General features: G+C 41.5%; 1 protein-coding gene across 1 annotated transcript; it reads right to left on the bottom strand.

The window, feature by feature from the left end:
- Positions 1 to 13,676: 13,676 nt before the first annotated feature.
- LOC145408688 (uncharacterized) lies at positions 13,677 to 14,222 on the bottom strand. The gene has a single exon (XM_080279364.1). The coding sequence runs from the start codon at positions 14,220 to 14,222 to the stop codon at positions 13,677 to 13,679; it is 546 nt and encodes a 181-aa protein (XP_080135490.1).
- Between the last annotated feature and the right edge of the window lie 1,536 nt (positions 14,223 to 15,758).

The raw sequence follows: 15,758 nt of genomic DNA, 5'->3' as shown, positions 1-15,758 counted from the left end.
TGACTATCACTGGATGGGCAGTGCCATTAGAAGTGAGCGATCTAAAATCACTATTTTTCGCTCACACACCATTACCAAATGCCAACCTCATTCTGATAATAATACTATAAACAAATATGAACACTGCACATACGATAAACACCCACTCTGTGTTCACTGAGGCAGGTAAAAGGCACTATAATTGCCCGCACTTCACTGCCACATCAGCGGTGTTGTAATCACTATTTTTCGCTCACACACCATTACCAAATGCCAACCTCATTCTGATAATAATACTATAAACATATATGAACACTGCACATACGATAAACACCCACTCTGTGTTCACTGAGGCAGGTAAAAGGCACTGTAATTGCCCGCACTTCACTGCCACATCAACGGTGTTGTAATCACTATTTTTCGCTCACACATCATTACCAAATGCCAACCTCATTCTGATAATAATACTATAAACATATATGAACACTGCACATATGATAAACACCCACTCTGTGTTCACTGAGGCAGGTAAAAGGCACTGTAATTGCCCGCACTTCACTGCCACATCAGTGGTGTTGTCACTCACACAGCTGGACAGATACAGATGCGTGTTTGGTCAGGGGTGGGGTGGGGGGCCCAGGGGCTGGGAGGTGGGGACCCGGGGGGGGGGAGGAGGGAGGTGGGGGTCGGCTGGAGTGAAAGAACTTAATAGCTACTCTCCTTTGAAACAATTGGCGCACGGAAAAAACGTGTGATATTCAAAATATTCACAAACATTCAAGAATGACACCCGCGGTTTGGTCCAGTTTTTGCAATGTCATTCTGGGATGACACCCGCAGTTAAAGGGTTAATGCAAACTATGCAGTGGTATGCAAGAAGGGAGGCTTTGTTTGCATTCAGCATGATGAAGTACGCGACCTCACTGCCAAAATGCTGCAGGAAATATGCCATGATGTCACGATTGAGCCAGTAGAATGCTGTGCTTGTAGCACCGCCTTTGATGCAAACCATGCAATGGTACGCAAGAAGGGAGGCTTTATTTGCATCCGACATGAAGTACGTAACCTCACTGCCAAAATGCTGCAGGAAGTATGCCATGATGTCACGATTGAGCCAGCTCTGCTACCCCTGGACGGCGAGCACTTCACCCACAGAACAGGAAACACATCAAATGATGCAAGAGTGGATGTCAGTGCTCGAGGTTTCTGGACACGTGGGCAGAGGGCGTTCTTTAACATCAGGATATTCGATCCCATGGCAGTATGTCATCGCGAACTGTCTCTCGAAGCTGCACACAAAATGAATGAACAAGAAAAAAAATAGAAACTATCAAGAAAGGATCCAACATGTGGACCACGGTCGATTCACTCCCTTTGTGTTCACAACATCAGGTGGGATGGGTCCAGAGGCGGTGGAGAGTCTACTCGAGAATGGCAGAGGTTCTTTCTAGAAAGAAACGTCAACTGCAGAGTTCTGTTATGGCGTGGATGAGATGTTGACTGTCATTTTCCCTCATGAGGTCTGCTCTGCTATGTCTCAGGGGCACAAGATCATTAGCCCTCAGGCCTGTCTCTCTGGCGGGTATGGATTACGAAGCTACGGTGGTCGAGAGTCGCATAGACCAGCGAGTGCAATAGTTTAATATCTTTATTTACACTGTAATATCAATAAATATAAAATAAAATAATAATAGCATTAGTTGATGGTTGGTAACCACAGCCGTTGGCGTGCTTGGAGCCAACGGATTGTAATATAAGGGTTAGTGTTAACCTTCACATTACAACTCCAAATGGTGAACTGTATTAGGAAGGTTGGTTTTGATACTCACAATATAATTCCCCAGTGGCTGCTGCTGCTGCTGCTGCTGCTGGCACTGTCGCCGCCGCCGCCGCCGCCGCGCCACCGCCGTGCCACCGCCACCGCCGCCGCAGCCGCCGCCGCCTCCGCTGCTGCCGCCGCCACCGCCGCTGCTGCTGCTAATAATAATAATTTCATCATCGTCGTCATCATCATCATACTATTCATATCATTATCACATCACTATGCCATTTGCATCATCCTCATTACTGTCATCTGCACCATCACCATCTATTTCATCATCATCATCATCATCATCATCACGGAGAAGTTCCAACACTTTATGATCCCTGTTTGTACAGTACAGAGAAGTGTTTTAGTAGAATTTTCAATTTCTGTCCACGAAAAAACTAGTAAAAACTACGTGCAGTAAAGTTCTGAAATTAATATGAAGAGTTTTAAACACCATTAGACTTCTGTGAGCTAGTCAGATGAATGTAATCGCCTGACGGTAGCCGGAACAGAATACCCGATTTGTTGGACCATACAAAGATAAACAAGAAAGACCATTAAAAAAAAATGCAGCACCTCCACCCACTAGTTAATCTACTGCCAAATATTACATACTGCCCTTACACTGACCTTCAACTGGTTGCTCTCAAAATCAAAGTGCCTTAACACCTGAACACCTGAACCAAGTTTGGTCCAAATATGATCAAACCTGACTGAGTTTATCCTGGCCTGTGACCATCATCCTCATCATCGTAATAATAATAATAATAGTAATAGTAATAATTGTAATAATAATAATAATAATAATAATAATAATATATATAATAATAATACCGGTAAAAATAATAATAATAATAATAATACCGGTAATAGTAATAATCATCATCATCATCAGTATTATTATTATTATTATTATTATTATCATTATTAGTAGCAGTAGTAGTATTATATACTTATACTTACACATTATTATTATATTATTATTATTATTATATTATTACTACTACTACTACTACTACCACTACCACTATTGTCATTTACTCTTATCTTACCCTGAACCCTTCTCAAATTTTTATTTTAATAGGTTAAAAAAAGTTTAAGTTGACCTTGCTATGAGACCTTAACCTTTAACGTAGTACTCTCAAAAACGATAGATCAGTCTCACGGCTGATTCCCAACATTTCCACAGATGCTGGTCAGAAATGTTCTAACTATAGTCACACACAAAATCTGAATATGCAGTTGACAATATGCAGTTGACACTGTTTTAAATTTCTATCTCTATCTATTGCCAGACGCCTCAATCCCGTTTGGGGTGGCCACAAACAAATCGCCTCCAAGTCGCCCTGTCCCCCGCCATCTCACTGCCCTGCTCCCAACTCACACCCCCCTCTCTCATATACCTCTCCATCCCATCCTTCCATCTCATCCTCGGCCTCCCCCTCCCTCTTCCCCCCTCCACCTCACTCACATACATTCTCTTCGTCAGTCTTTCACCCTCCATCCTCTCCACATGGCCAAACCACCTCAGTGTGTTCCTCATAACACTTCCTATCACATCCACATCCACACCACAATGCTCCTTTATATCCTCATTCGTCAGCCTGTCTCTCCATATGACTCACAGGCTCCTCTTAACCCGCCCTATCCCGACCACTTTTCCACCACTGACTCCCCCCAATCCCGACCATTTTTGGAAATTTTTTTTTTTTTTTGCTCAAACGTTCGCTTTTGGTGAGAAACATCGAAAATTCATAGAGAAATCGCTCACCTGAGGTTTAAAATACTCGATACAGGTAGGAGTACCTCCTTACCTTACTGGGTTTTCTAACAGGCTGGCACCAAAGAAAACGAGTTCTATGGGAGGGTAAGTATTTCACACCACTCATAAACGGTATTTATTTATTTACTTGGTACGAATTTATATGTAGTACGAGAGTATATTGGTTTTCAAGCAGTAATATAGGCATTATAAGCATTGTTTCACTCACTAATACCTGACCTTTTTTTTGCCACATTACCTGATCATCATTTCTAACTGTTTCTTCCTCTGATGCTATGTAAAGTTTGTCCTCCACTTTGTCATTGATTGGGGAATCACCCTGGCCCTGAATTTCGTACCGTGGCATGACATGGCTATACTGGCCAGGTCACTGATAACAGGTGAATTGCTGAGACAATGGCATGCAGGAGGGGGGAGGAGATCATGCTGGGTAAGGCATTGTCCCTGCCTGACATCTTGTAGAGGAAGGTGTCACGTGTATACGTACCAAAAATCACTCGCGAAAATTGAAAATTGTGCAAATTAGGGACCTTGCAATTTTTTTCGCGTTTATGTACGTTGACGGGATTGGCAGTGACAAAAGTCAACAGGACGCCACGGGTTAAATAACTCATTTCCACTGCTCTCACTCTTGACTTGTGTCCTTCCAACAATGTCCAAGCTTCACTTTCGTACGTTAGAGTTGGTATCACAATACTGTCATGTAGTAACTTTTTCACTTCCATGCTCACTTCCCTGTTTCTTATCATTGCTTTCAAAGAACCAGCAACCTTTCTTCCCTGCTGTACCCTTTCACTCATTTCACCCTCCAAACCTCCATCCTTACTCATCACACTACCCAAGTACAGTACTTAAACGTACTCACATTTTCCAATTCCTCATCATCCAACCTTGCTGTACATTCACTGACTTCACCTCTTTCAAAGACCATCACTTTACTCTTCCCTACATTCACCTTTAGATTCCGTTTCTTACACACTCTCCCAAACTCATCCACCAAGCCTTGCAGCTCCCCTTCGTCTTCACTCAACAACACAGTATCATCTGCAAACAACAGTACAGGGAGTTTCCAAACACTATCCTCTCTCACCAGGGCCACTCCAACATCTACTACCCTACCTTGTACCTCTTTTATTACCCCATCCATGTAAAGATTGAACAACCATGGAGACATGACACATCCCTGTTTCAACCCAACTTTCAAAGAGAAAAATTCACTTAGTTCACCATCCACACGCACTTCAGCCTTCGCACCATCGTACATACTCTTCACAGCATTCAACAACTTCCCATCTACTCCATATATTCTTAACACTTTCCACAATCCTTGTCTATCCACCCTATCATATGCTTTCTCCAAATCCATGAAAGCTGCATACAACTTCTTTCCCGTCTCTAGAAACTTTTCCACTAAAGATCTAAGAATGAATATCTGATCTACACAACCTCTTCCCTTCCTAAAGCCTCCCTGTTCTTCTCCAAGTAATTTCTCTGTTCTTTCTCTAACTCTGTCAATAAGTATCCTACCATACACTTTTCCTATTATACTAAGAAGACAAATGCCCCTATGATTACCACACACTTCTTTTTCCCCTTTTCCTTTGTACAAGGGAATAATTATACATGACTTCCAATCCTCCGGGACTCTACCTTCCTCCCAGACCAATCTGTACATCTTCCACATCCATTCTACTACTATCTCTCCCCCATGCTTCAGCATTTCACCACACACTCCATCAATTCCTGGGGCTTTCCCCGATTTAACTTTCTTCATTGCTTCCACAACTTCTATCCTACTGATTTCTTCCTGTCTTCTCACCTCCCTCCTTCTCCCAGCCATTCCCCAACCACTTATACTCGCATTACTTCCATCCTCTATGTTCAACAATTCCTTAAAGTGTTCTCTCCATCTGTTCACTTTTTCTCCCTTCTCCACTAGTAATCTACCATTTTTATCTTTCACTCCCCTGCTAACTTCACTTTCACCCTGTCTTACTCTTTTCACCTCTTTCCAGAACATTTTCTTACAGTCCTCCCACTTTACACTCAAATTCCTTCCAAATTCCTCATCCACTCTCTTCTTACTCTCTCTTACTAATCTTTTCACCTCTCTCTTTCTTTCCACATATAACTCTCTCTTCTGCCTCTCAACTTCTTCTATGCTCCTATTTCTCATCCATTCATTGTATGCATTCTTCTTTTGTGCCACAGCCTGTCTCACCTCTTCAGTCCACCACGCTGTTCCTTGCACCCCCCTCCGTCTTCTCTTCCTTCCACACACCACATCACATGCTGCACATATTTCTTCTGTAATTATCTTACACACACCTTCCACGTCTCCCATCTGCTCCAATTCATATTTGCCCAATCGTTCCTCCACTGCTTTCTTATACTCTGCCTTTTTCTCATCCTCTTGTAACCTTTCCACTCTCCTTGCAACTACTCCTTCCTCTCGTCTTTCCCTTTTTCTATTCCTCCATCTTACTTGAATTCTAATTCTGGCCACCACCAAGTAGTGGTCAGAAAGTCCACTCCCCCAACCTCTATGAGCTCTTGCATCCATTACACATCTTTGCATCCTTTCATCCACACACACATAATCAATCATTGCCTTCCTTTCATTCAGTTCACCACCCACCCTGCTCATCACTCGCCATGTATACCTGTGGCTAATTTTGATTACTTTCTGTATAAATTAAATTATCTATATACAGGTATTACCAAATACATCTGTGTAGTCTATCGCTTCCCCAGTGCTACTTCAGAACCCAGTGTATTTAACTCCATATCCACACAGTTGAATAACCTTAACATTGCCCTTAGCACAAAAATTACCATCTTGGGTGATTTTAACGTACATATCGTTGAATGGTTATTGCATTCTGCCAGGACTGAGGATGCTGATCTAGACTGTGAGCTGTTTGCAGAATCGTTTAATCTCACACAATTGGTAATGCAGCCAACCAGAATACTAGATAAACCAGACCATAATGCCCATCTCTTGGATCTATTCCTGACAAAAAATTCAGATCAATACAGGATAGAAGCACTATCACCACTTGGATCCTCTAACCACAATCTCATCAAAGCCTGATTAGTCAGCCCCTCCAAGCCTCCCCGTTCCGAATTTGTCAGGGTGACCTGATGGCACTTTGACAGGGCAAAGTGGGATGGATTTGGAAATTAACTTGCTGACATTCCATGACAGTCTATATTCTCTAGTGATGTCAATTCTATCCAGTCCCACATTAATGACATAATACTACCTGGTATGGATTTATTCATATCAGGCCAACAGTTTATTAAAAGCTCGAACACTTCAAAATGGTTTGATAGCAACTATGCGAGAGCAACAGCAAGCATATAAATCTTACTTCAAAAAAAAAAAGAAATCTGAATCACTCTGGCAATTCAAAATTGCTAGAAACCATGCAGAAGCTGTAATAAATCTCGCTAAATTAAACTATCTTCAAAATCAAGCATCAAAACTACCTAACAACCCTAATGACAATAGAAATTTTTGGTCAACTCTCAGTTCTATCAATAATAACTTTAACAAGTCATCAATCATTCCCACACTAAAATCTTCAGATGGCAACATTACAAATGACCCATGTGGGAAAGTGAATATCTTTGCCAGTGCATTTGCCAGAAATTCTACCATTGAGGATGTCAGCCAGAACGTTTCAGTACTAGAACTTGACTCTCCCGAAATTGTTCCACTTAAAAAACACACTAGATACAGTACGTAAAATCCATCCTGGACATTGTACCAACCAGCAAAGCTCCAGGCCCAGATGGAATTCCTCCAATTGTTTTGAAGAAGTGCTCCCCAGAACTTGCCTCTGTTCTCCCTAAATTATTCAGACTATACACACGTACTTCCTCATTCCCTAATTCATGGAAAGAAGCCAATATCCATCCAGTTCCAAAGAGAGAAAGTTCCTTTGACCCCTCTGATTACAGACCAATAGCTATCACATCTCTTGGTAAAGTATTTGATATTGTAATTAATAAGCACATAGATAAACATCTTGAATCCACCAACTTAATTAGTCATGGACAATATGGGTTTCGCCACGAAAGATGCACAATTGACATACTCAGTTTCCTGACTCATACCATCCATCAATCAATTTACCAACATCAAGAAACTCGTGCAGTAGCCCTTGATATTTCTAAAGCTTTGGACAGAGTGTGGCACCGTTCCCTGCTGTCCAAACTCCCTTGTTATGGACTAACGTCTTTGGTTCCTCTGCTTTCCTCTTATCTCAGTGTCAGCAAATAAAAGTACTGTAGATGATGCATTCTGTATTCCAATTTCTACTCAATTAATGATGCCATGCCACAAGGATCAGTTCTGGTGCCAACCCTATTCCTAGTTCATATTAATGATCTCTTATCCGTCACCCACAATGCCATCCATTCATATGCTGATGACTCAACACGTCACAGTTCATTCATACTCAAACACCCATTTACAAAGTTTAATTTTTGTAACTCTCAACACAGTACAGCCATTTCTATAAATCAAGACTTATCTAAGATCAATGAATGTGGACAAAATAATCTTGTCTCATTTGATGCTAGTAAAACCAAACATATACAGTTTACTAATAGACAGATAGTGCCAGAAGTGCTACTAATATTTCCATCTCCAAAAGTACTGGAATTCTCTGTGTTTCACCTAACAGTGCCCTCAGCCGGACCTCTCATGTCTCATGACTTGCTGAAACCACCTCAAAGAATCTTGGATCATTGTACAGAATCGGTAACTTCACTGACAGGCAGTTAGCTATAATTTATGAGTCACCTGCGCTCTCAGCTTGATTATTACTACCTTTGTGGATTGGATGTGGAGAGGTTGCACTAAAACAACTAGACAAAATCCAGAATAAAGGTTTTGGAATTACTAATAACCCTGCTATGATATATAAACTACCGCTCCTACAAGTAAGAAGGAATGTTGCCTCCCTGGCATTATTTTATAGACACTTTCCGGCAAATCCGTTGTGCTTTCCCTCGTGCTACATGGGCATCTGGTTGCACTCATGACTGGAATGTCACACAGTCATAATGGAGAACTTCTGCTTATCAGAATCTTTTATTCCTCGAACTGCATCTTTCTGGAACTCGCTTCCCAGGAGTTGTTTTCCCCCTAACTTCAACCTACAGCTGTTCAAGTCCAACTGTTACAGATATTTTATGAATGGAGGATGCCAGTAATCTGGTGTATGGATTGTTAAAAAAAATATATATATATGTCCTGCAACCTTGACTACTGCCTAATTGTTCTGTGAATCAAATCCATTCATTCTCTTTTTATCACGACCCTTGCTCTGGCAATGTTCTAAAAAAAAAAAAAAAAAAAAAAAAAAAAAAAAAAAAAAAAAACTTTTAAACTGAGTTTGCTGAGTCAAAATCTGACTTAGTCCTGTGGTCTTAATTCATTGAAAAGATATTTCAACTCTCTCTCTCTCTCTCTCTCTCTCTCTCTCTCTCTCTCTCTCTCTCTCTCTCTCTCTCTCTCACACACACACACACACACACACACACACACACACACACACACACATACCTTAGTTTAAGACAGACAAATCACCCACGTCACTACGCAAAAGTGAAACTTACTTAACTTGCAAAAATCACTCCTGTTACCTCCAAACTCCAGGGTTCCTTAGCTTCCCAAAAAATTCCAAGCTCATTTCCTGGTATTGGTTCAGTATGTAAGTAGGATGGTGTTCAATTTGTCTAGACTCTTAAGAGTTTCCAGCTGACCGTGGCCTTTTCACTTAATGGTAATCGAGTTCATTACTCTCGGGCTTCTTCACAGACTTTTTATGGTAGGAAAGCGAGGTGATACTGAGGTGGATGAAACTGTGAAATGGAGACAAAGGAATTATGGATTTCACACGTTGGGTTAGGGTAGGTTAGGTTAGGCTAGGTTTGGTTAGGTTAGGTTAGACTAGGTTTGGTTAGGTTAGGTCAGTTAGGTTAGGTGTTGCAGGGAACAGTGAGGATTTCAACTTAGTATCACAGTGGTCGCTATTCTTTCAAAGTGTCATTCTCACACAGCATAAACACACCTAGCTCTCAGTACTGTATTTCTAGCAAAATTTTCATTGTAGAGATGGTAGACAATATACTTTGTACCTGATAACAATCGCCAGCATTTGGATAAAGTATTTTTTTCTCCTCTTGATGATCTATCTCTTAAAGTGTTGATAATTTTACTTATAAATTTCGCGCTAATCTTCCGTGACTCTCATACACCACACTATGAATGTAGCTGTCCCCCTCCCTATGTGTGCAGAGGGAGGGCTGGACTTGCCATGTCATAGAGCTTGAGGGTGGGTGGGTGCCAGGGAATTTTAATTCTCATCAACCTTTAGCTGTGCAGCCACGATTTGAATACCAACTTGTACCTTTCCTTCTTGCTGGAAGTTTTCTCTCATTCAGCCAGTCCCAAAGGAGCGTGACCATTCCCAACCCTCTAACTATCACCCAACTGCTTGAATATCATTTGTCTTAAAAGTTTTCGAGTCTATTCCTAATAAAAAAAATTTAAAGCATCTCTCTTATCGCAATCTTCTTTCTGATCGTCAGTATGGGTTCAGTCAGGGACGCTCCACTGGCAATCTTCTTACCTTTCAGACTACTGGTTATCCTCCTCTCGGGACTTTGGTGAAATCTTTGCCATTGCACTTGACATCTCAAAGGCCTTCGATCGAGTCTGGTATAAATCTTTAATTTCCATACTGCCCTGTTACGGTTTCTATCCCTCTATCTGTGCATTCATTTATAGCTTCCTTTCTGGTTGATCTAAAGCTGCTGTTGTAGACGGCCACCATTCTTCTAGATTTATCAGTATTGGTGTTCCTCAGAGCTCTGTCCAATCACCAACTCTCTTCCTTTTATTCATCAGTGACCTTCTAAGCTGTACATCTGTCTAATCCTGTACACTCATGGGCTGATGATTACACCCTTCACCTTTCCATTCGGTTCCCACAACGTCCATCTCAGCAGTTACTTCAACAAACAAAGGATGAGGCTATGGCACACCTAATGTCTGATTTGGCTCGCATCTCTGACTGGGGTAAAAGTAATCTTGTAGTTTTTAATGCATCCAAGACTCAGTTCTTACACCTATCAACCAGACAAATTCTTCCACGGGAGTACCCACTAATGTTTAATGATATCCAGCTCAATCCTGCATCGTCTTTGAACATATCTGAGGTCTCACTCTCTCGGGATTTATCTTGGAAAGAACATATTACATCTCTTGTAAAATCTGCTTCCAAGAGATTAGGTGTGGTAATCCAACTTCGTACCTTCTTTACCCCTGCACAGTTGTTGACTTTATACACATGTTTTATTTGCCCCTGTGTAGAGTACATCTCCCATGTGTGGGAAGGCTACCCTCATACAGCTCTTCTCAATAGGGTGGAGTCAAAGGTTTTTCATCTCATTAACTCACCTCCTCTTACTGGCTCCCTTCAGCCTCCCATTGCCATACTGTTGGATCTTTATATCTTTTCTATCGCTACTTTAATGGTCGCTGCTCATCTGAACTGCCTGCTTACATCCCGCCATCTCTACGACAGGCACATAGCACCCGTCTAGCAACAAACTCTTACCCCTTTTCTGTCCAGCTCTCTAATGCAAGAGTTAACCGTTACTACCTGTCCTTCATTTATGCAACAGGTCAACTCTGGAACTGTCTCCCTCTATCTGTATATCCTACTTCCTGTGACCACCAGTCTTTCATATGCTGTGTCTCTATTTTTTCTTGGAAGGAACGGTTTGTGGGCTCCTGGTCTTTGGTTCCTTCTTCTTTGAATAAAAAAAATATATATATATATATACTTTGCCTGAGGTTAATTATTCCTGCCACCGAAGTTGGAGGAGGTTGAATATTAGCTATATTTGTCTGTCTATTTGTCCAGATGATACCTCCAAAAGTTATCAATGAACATTGATGAAATTTTGTAAAAGGGTAGGCTAGCGGCCAAGGAAGAAGTATTTAAATTCTCTGGAGGATCTGGATCCTATCTCCATGGATCCGGACCCAGATCCTTTTTAATGGCAATAGCATTGGCAGAGGTATCCTCTCTCTAAGTACTTTCTAACTTACGATTGTAATATGGTTAAATGGGTGTCAATCTCCTGGGAAATCAGCTGCTGCGCAGTATACTGTAGTGACCAAGTGCTTAAACTTTAGGCTTGTTCTCTACTTGAAGTTTATTGATGTATCAATAAATCTCGGAAAGCTGCTATCATACATTATCCAGTCCTTTTAGGTCCCATTAGGAATGAATGACCCTGGGGTTAGGGTGCTTGTCCTGACATATCAAGTGAATGACGAGTTGTCTTTGCCGAGCAGCATTATGTAGACAATAAACCGTTAGTACCTGTAGGATGTAGTCCCTCTCAAGCCCCCTTCTTGAATAAATTCCAGATGATGTTTCAGTATTTAGCTGAGAGTAAGTCAGAGACCATAGAGTTGTAATACCTTCTTCCTTGCTGCACAGTTTACTTGGTTTTAAAACCAGACAAGAGTGAGTCATGGGAGCCTGGGTGTTAAATGATGTAGTGTCTGTTGATATTACGGATAGGTATAAAGTCACAGAATGAAAGGCTGGCTAGATGATTGCATGCAAGCCAGAGGGACAAACAGAGGATAAGATAGAGGGATTAGGTGGAAGGGAATATGAGTGAGGGGGGGTTTGAGTTTGAGAAACAGCAGCCTGATGGCAGAAGACAGTGTGAAAGAGGCAAATAGTCAGTGGCAACCCATTCCAAGATCAAAACATAAGGTAGATGATGTTGAGAAAGGAGGCTTTGCTCCAAGTACGGAATTATGCTGCACCAAATTTGTTTGTATGAAGGATTTTATTAGTCCCCTACCGGTCAAACCGGTCGGGGACCATGGGTCTGAGCGGTGCTGTCAGGACGTACGTACGTCAAACTGCAATTTTTTGTCTACTCTGTAACTTCCACATGCATGGGCAGATTTTGATATACCTACTGTAAATTCACACAATCTTTCCCCCTACCATGACAGTGTGTTGTGGGCAACAACCAGCCATCTACTCTCAAGGTCAAGGTCACATTTGGGGCTCAGACACGGTCGGGTGCTGTCATACTTAACAGCCATACCTACATTCATGTCTGCTCTTTAACATCCACATTCATGGACAGATTTTGACATAATTTCACAAAGTTGCTCCCCATACCATGATGGTGTGTCGTGCAGAGCAACCATCTGTCTACTCCCAAGGTCAATTAAATATGTATGGTCATCATCCTGTAGGGGACTTCGTATCGCATGGCAATACTTGATTCACTTGTTAATACTGTGGGACTCTGTAATCCTTTCAGCTCCATAAAATAGTTTGGCATTAGCAAAATAAAATACTATAGTATCCCTTGCGTAAATGTGCGCCTGTGGTGTGGCCCGCACCTGTGTACAGTGTTGCCACGTTTTCTATACCGTTATCTCTCTCTCTCTCTCTCTCTCTCTCTCTCTCCTGGCGAGAAATGTGAGCCACCCTGAGTACTTTTGATTCTTTTATAAGGTATTTATAATTGTGCTTTCATTTGTTAATTTGGTTTTGTTATATTTAGTGATATCATTTTTTGTATACGGCGACAGATGACTCATTATTGCAGTACCATGATTGATTTTCATTCATTCATTCTCTTGCCCTTTCATCTCTCTCTCAGCCTGACAATGCCTCCACCACCACCACCCCCCGTCATGCCGACAATGCGTTCAACCTTGCCCCTCTCCTGCCTGCCTCTCTCTCTCTCTCTCTCTCTCTCTCTCTCTCTCTCTCTCTCTCTCTCTCTCTCTCTCTTTTATTGCAAGAGACATTTTGGATATTTTCTTTTACATAATATTGTATATATTGTAAATTTGACATCATTTCCACACCACCCTTGAGGTATTTGTCTTGGCGCCCTTTTTTTTAAAGAGGTGTCCCCAATAGGCCTATTCCTCTATCTCTCACAGAAGGCAGAAAAACAGAAGAAAAAGAAGGAAGAGAGACATGAGGAAGAAAAGTGCGAAAAAGAGGATAGAAAAGTTATGATGTATCCTCATCAGAAGATGTGAGAGTGATAGTGAAAGAATCGATGTAATGGTAAATCACCACATCTCTTTTCATCATCCTCTTGCAGTTTTTTGGCGTGCCTCACAGCATTCTTCCAGTTGTCTGCCCTGACGTTGTTGAGTGACTCATGGACGAGTGGCTTCAGATCTGCAATTCTGAATGTATTTCTCTTTGACACGTAGCCTTTAACCTGTGCCCAAATTAGCTCGATTAGGTTATATTGGCAGTGGTAAGGGGGTAGGCACACAACCCTATGTCCATGTTCTGAGGCCGTCTTATCGATGACGTAGTTTGTATCTGGAGCTGTGATGTGGCGAGTCACAAGGTGAAGGAGTTGCGTTTTGAGGAGACCGTCTGGCACTGTAACACCCTTCTCCAGCCATTCTCGGATCCCCGCTTTCTTGGTTGCAGTAGTTGGTGGTTTATCTATTTTTCTGGAGTGATAGGATGCATTATCCATCACTATAACAGAGGATGATGGAATGTTGGGTAACAGTTGATTCTTAAACCACTTTTCAAAGGTGTCCACATTCATCTGTTCATGATAGTCTCTTACATTCTTTGCTTGGAAAACAAGGGTTGCTCCAGGAACAAATCCATCTTTGGTTCCTGCGTGCAGCAAAATCAAGTGGGAACCCTTCCCTGTGGGCACCCTCACTCCCACGGCCTTGTTTGCATTGCTGTCTACCCAGCATTTGGACACAGAGTAATTTTGATTGATTCATGTCTCGTCTAAGTAGACAATGGTTTGGCCTGAACTTCTAAGCTCCTTCATTTCTTTCAAGAAAATGCACCATGCATACGTTATATCATCTCTTTCCATTAGGAATCTCCGTCCATCAACATTTGCATAACGAAAATCGATTTTCTTAAGAACTCTTCTTAATGTCTCATGGCTGCCAGGATATGAAAGATTGGTCTTAATTTCTGCATAAATTTTTTCAAGTGTGGGGATTTCCTTCTTCTCATAAAAACACAGAACTGTTCTTCATAGCACGCCTTCATTAAAGTTACCAAAGAAATCGGTCATTGGTGCTACACGTTTCCTTTTCTTGGGCGACTTAAACTTGGGACATTGAATCTCCTCATTCTCTCTTGCATCTTTAGAGATTTTTTCAACTGATCTCTCGCTAATCTTCGTTGCTGCAGCTGTACGAGAGACGATCTTTGAAAGGCCATGAAGAACTACTCCCTTCTCCTTCTCCTCCTGAAAATACTGCCTTACATTGAAGACAATTTTTTAGCCTGGCTGTGTAGATGCGAGGAATGGGCTGATTCAGCTGCCATGCTGTCTGTGCACAGGACATAAAGGAAATGACACGAGGTCACCACCAGGAAGCTATGTTGTCAAGGCCACCGACTGGGTGTGGAAGTGCTGTCGGTCGCGAGTGAAATATGTTTTTTTTTTTTTTCTACTTCGGTATTGGCGTATGCATACCATTTTGTCCTACATATTAGCTTATGATTATAAATGTGATTATTCCTCGCCCTTAAAATTACGGTAAAAGCCAGTAAATGTGAGCATTTTTCCCTAGCAACACCTGTACAAGCTATGCTTGGGTCTATGGAGGTACTTTACCTTAGGCCAGACTGGGTGTGTCAGTGTTGCCACTCACAAGAATTATGTGAATTATTTCTTTTACTTTGGATATTGGCATATTTCTTCTTTTTTCAGGTTCATTATCTTATATCCATAACTGTGATATTATTACCCACCCTAAAACTACGCTAAAAACCATTAAAGGTGACTACAATTTCTTTTAGCAATACTGTACAATATGTATGCCATGTTTCTGTGTTACTGTATAAATATTTTATGCATAATAAGATTACTGTTGATTCATCCATCAAAATGCACAAGTGTAAGTTTTATTCATCTGAATTTTTCGTATTTGTGATGCCTTGTACATAAATAGCTTCCATTTCACATCGCAAGTTGGGGAAACATGGCACCATTGTACACAGGTGCGGGCCACACCAAAGCCGCACATTTACGCGAGTACTGCTAGAGCTTTGTCCTGATCTTAACAGGGTTTTCGGTAGCAGCATTAATATACTGATGCTGGTATAA

The sequence above is a fragment of the Coenobita brevimanus genome, chromosome 78 (assembly GCF_032717465.1).
Source record: "Coenobita brevimanus isolate Jiangsu-jjx chromosome 78, ASM3271746v2, whole genome shotgun sequence".
Lineage (NCBI taxonomy): Eukaryota > Metazoa > Arthropoda > Malacostraca > Decapoda > Coenobitidae > Coenobita > Coenobita brevimanus.
Note: the sequence above shows the minus strand (reverse complement) of the source record. Positions and strands in the feature narration are given on the sequence as shown.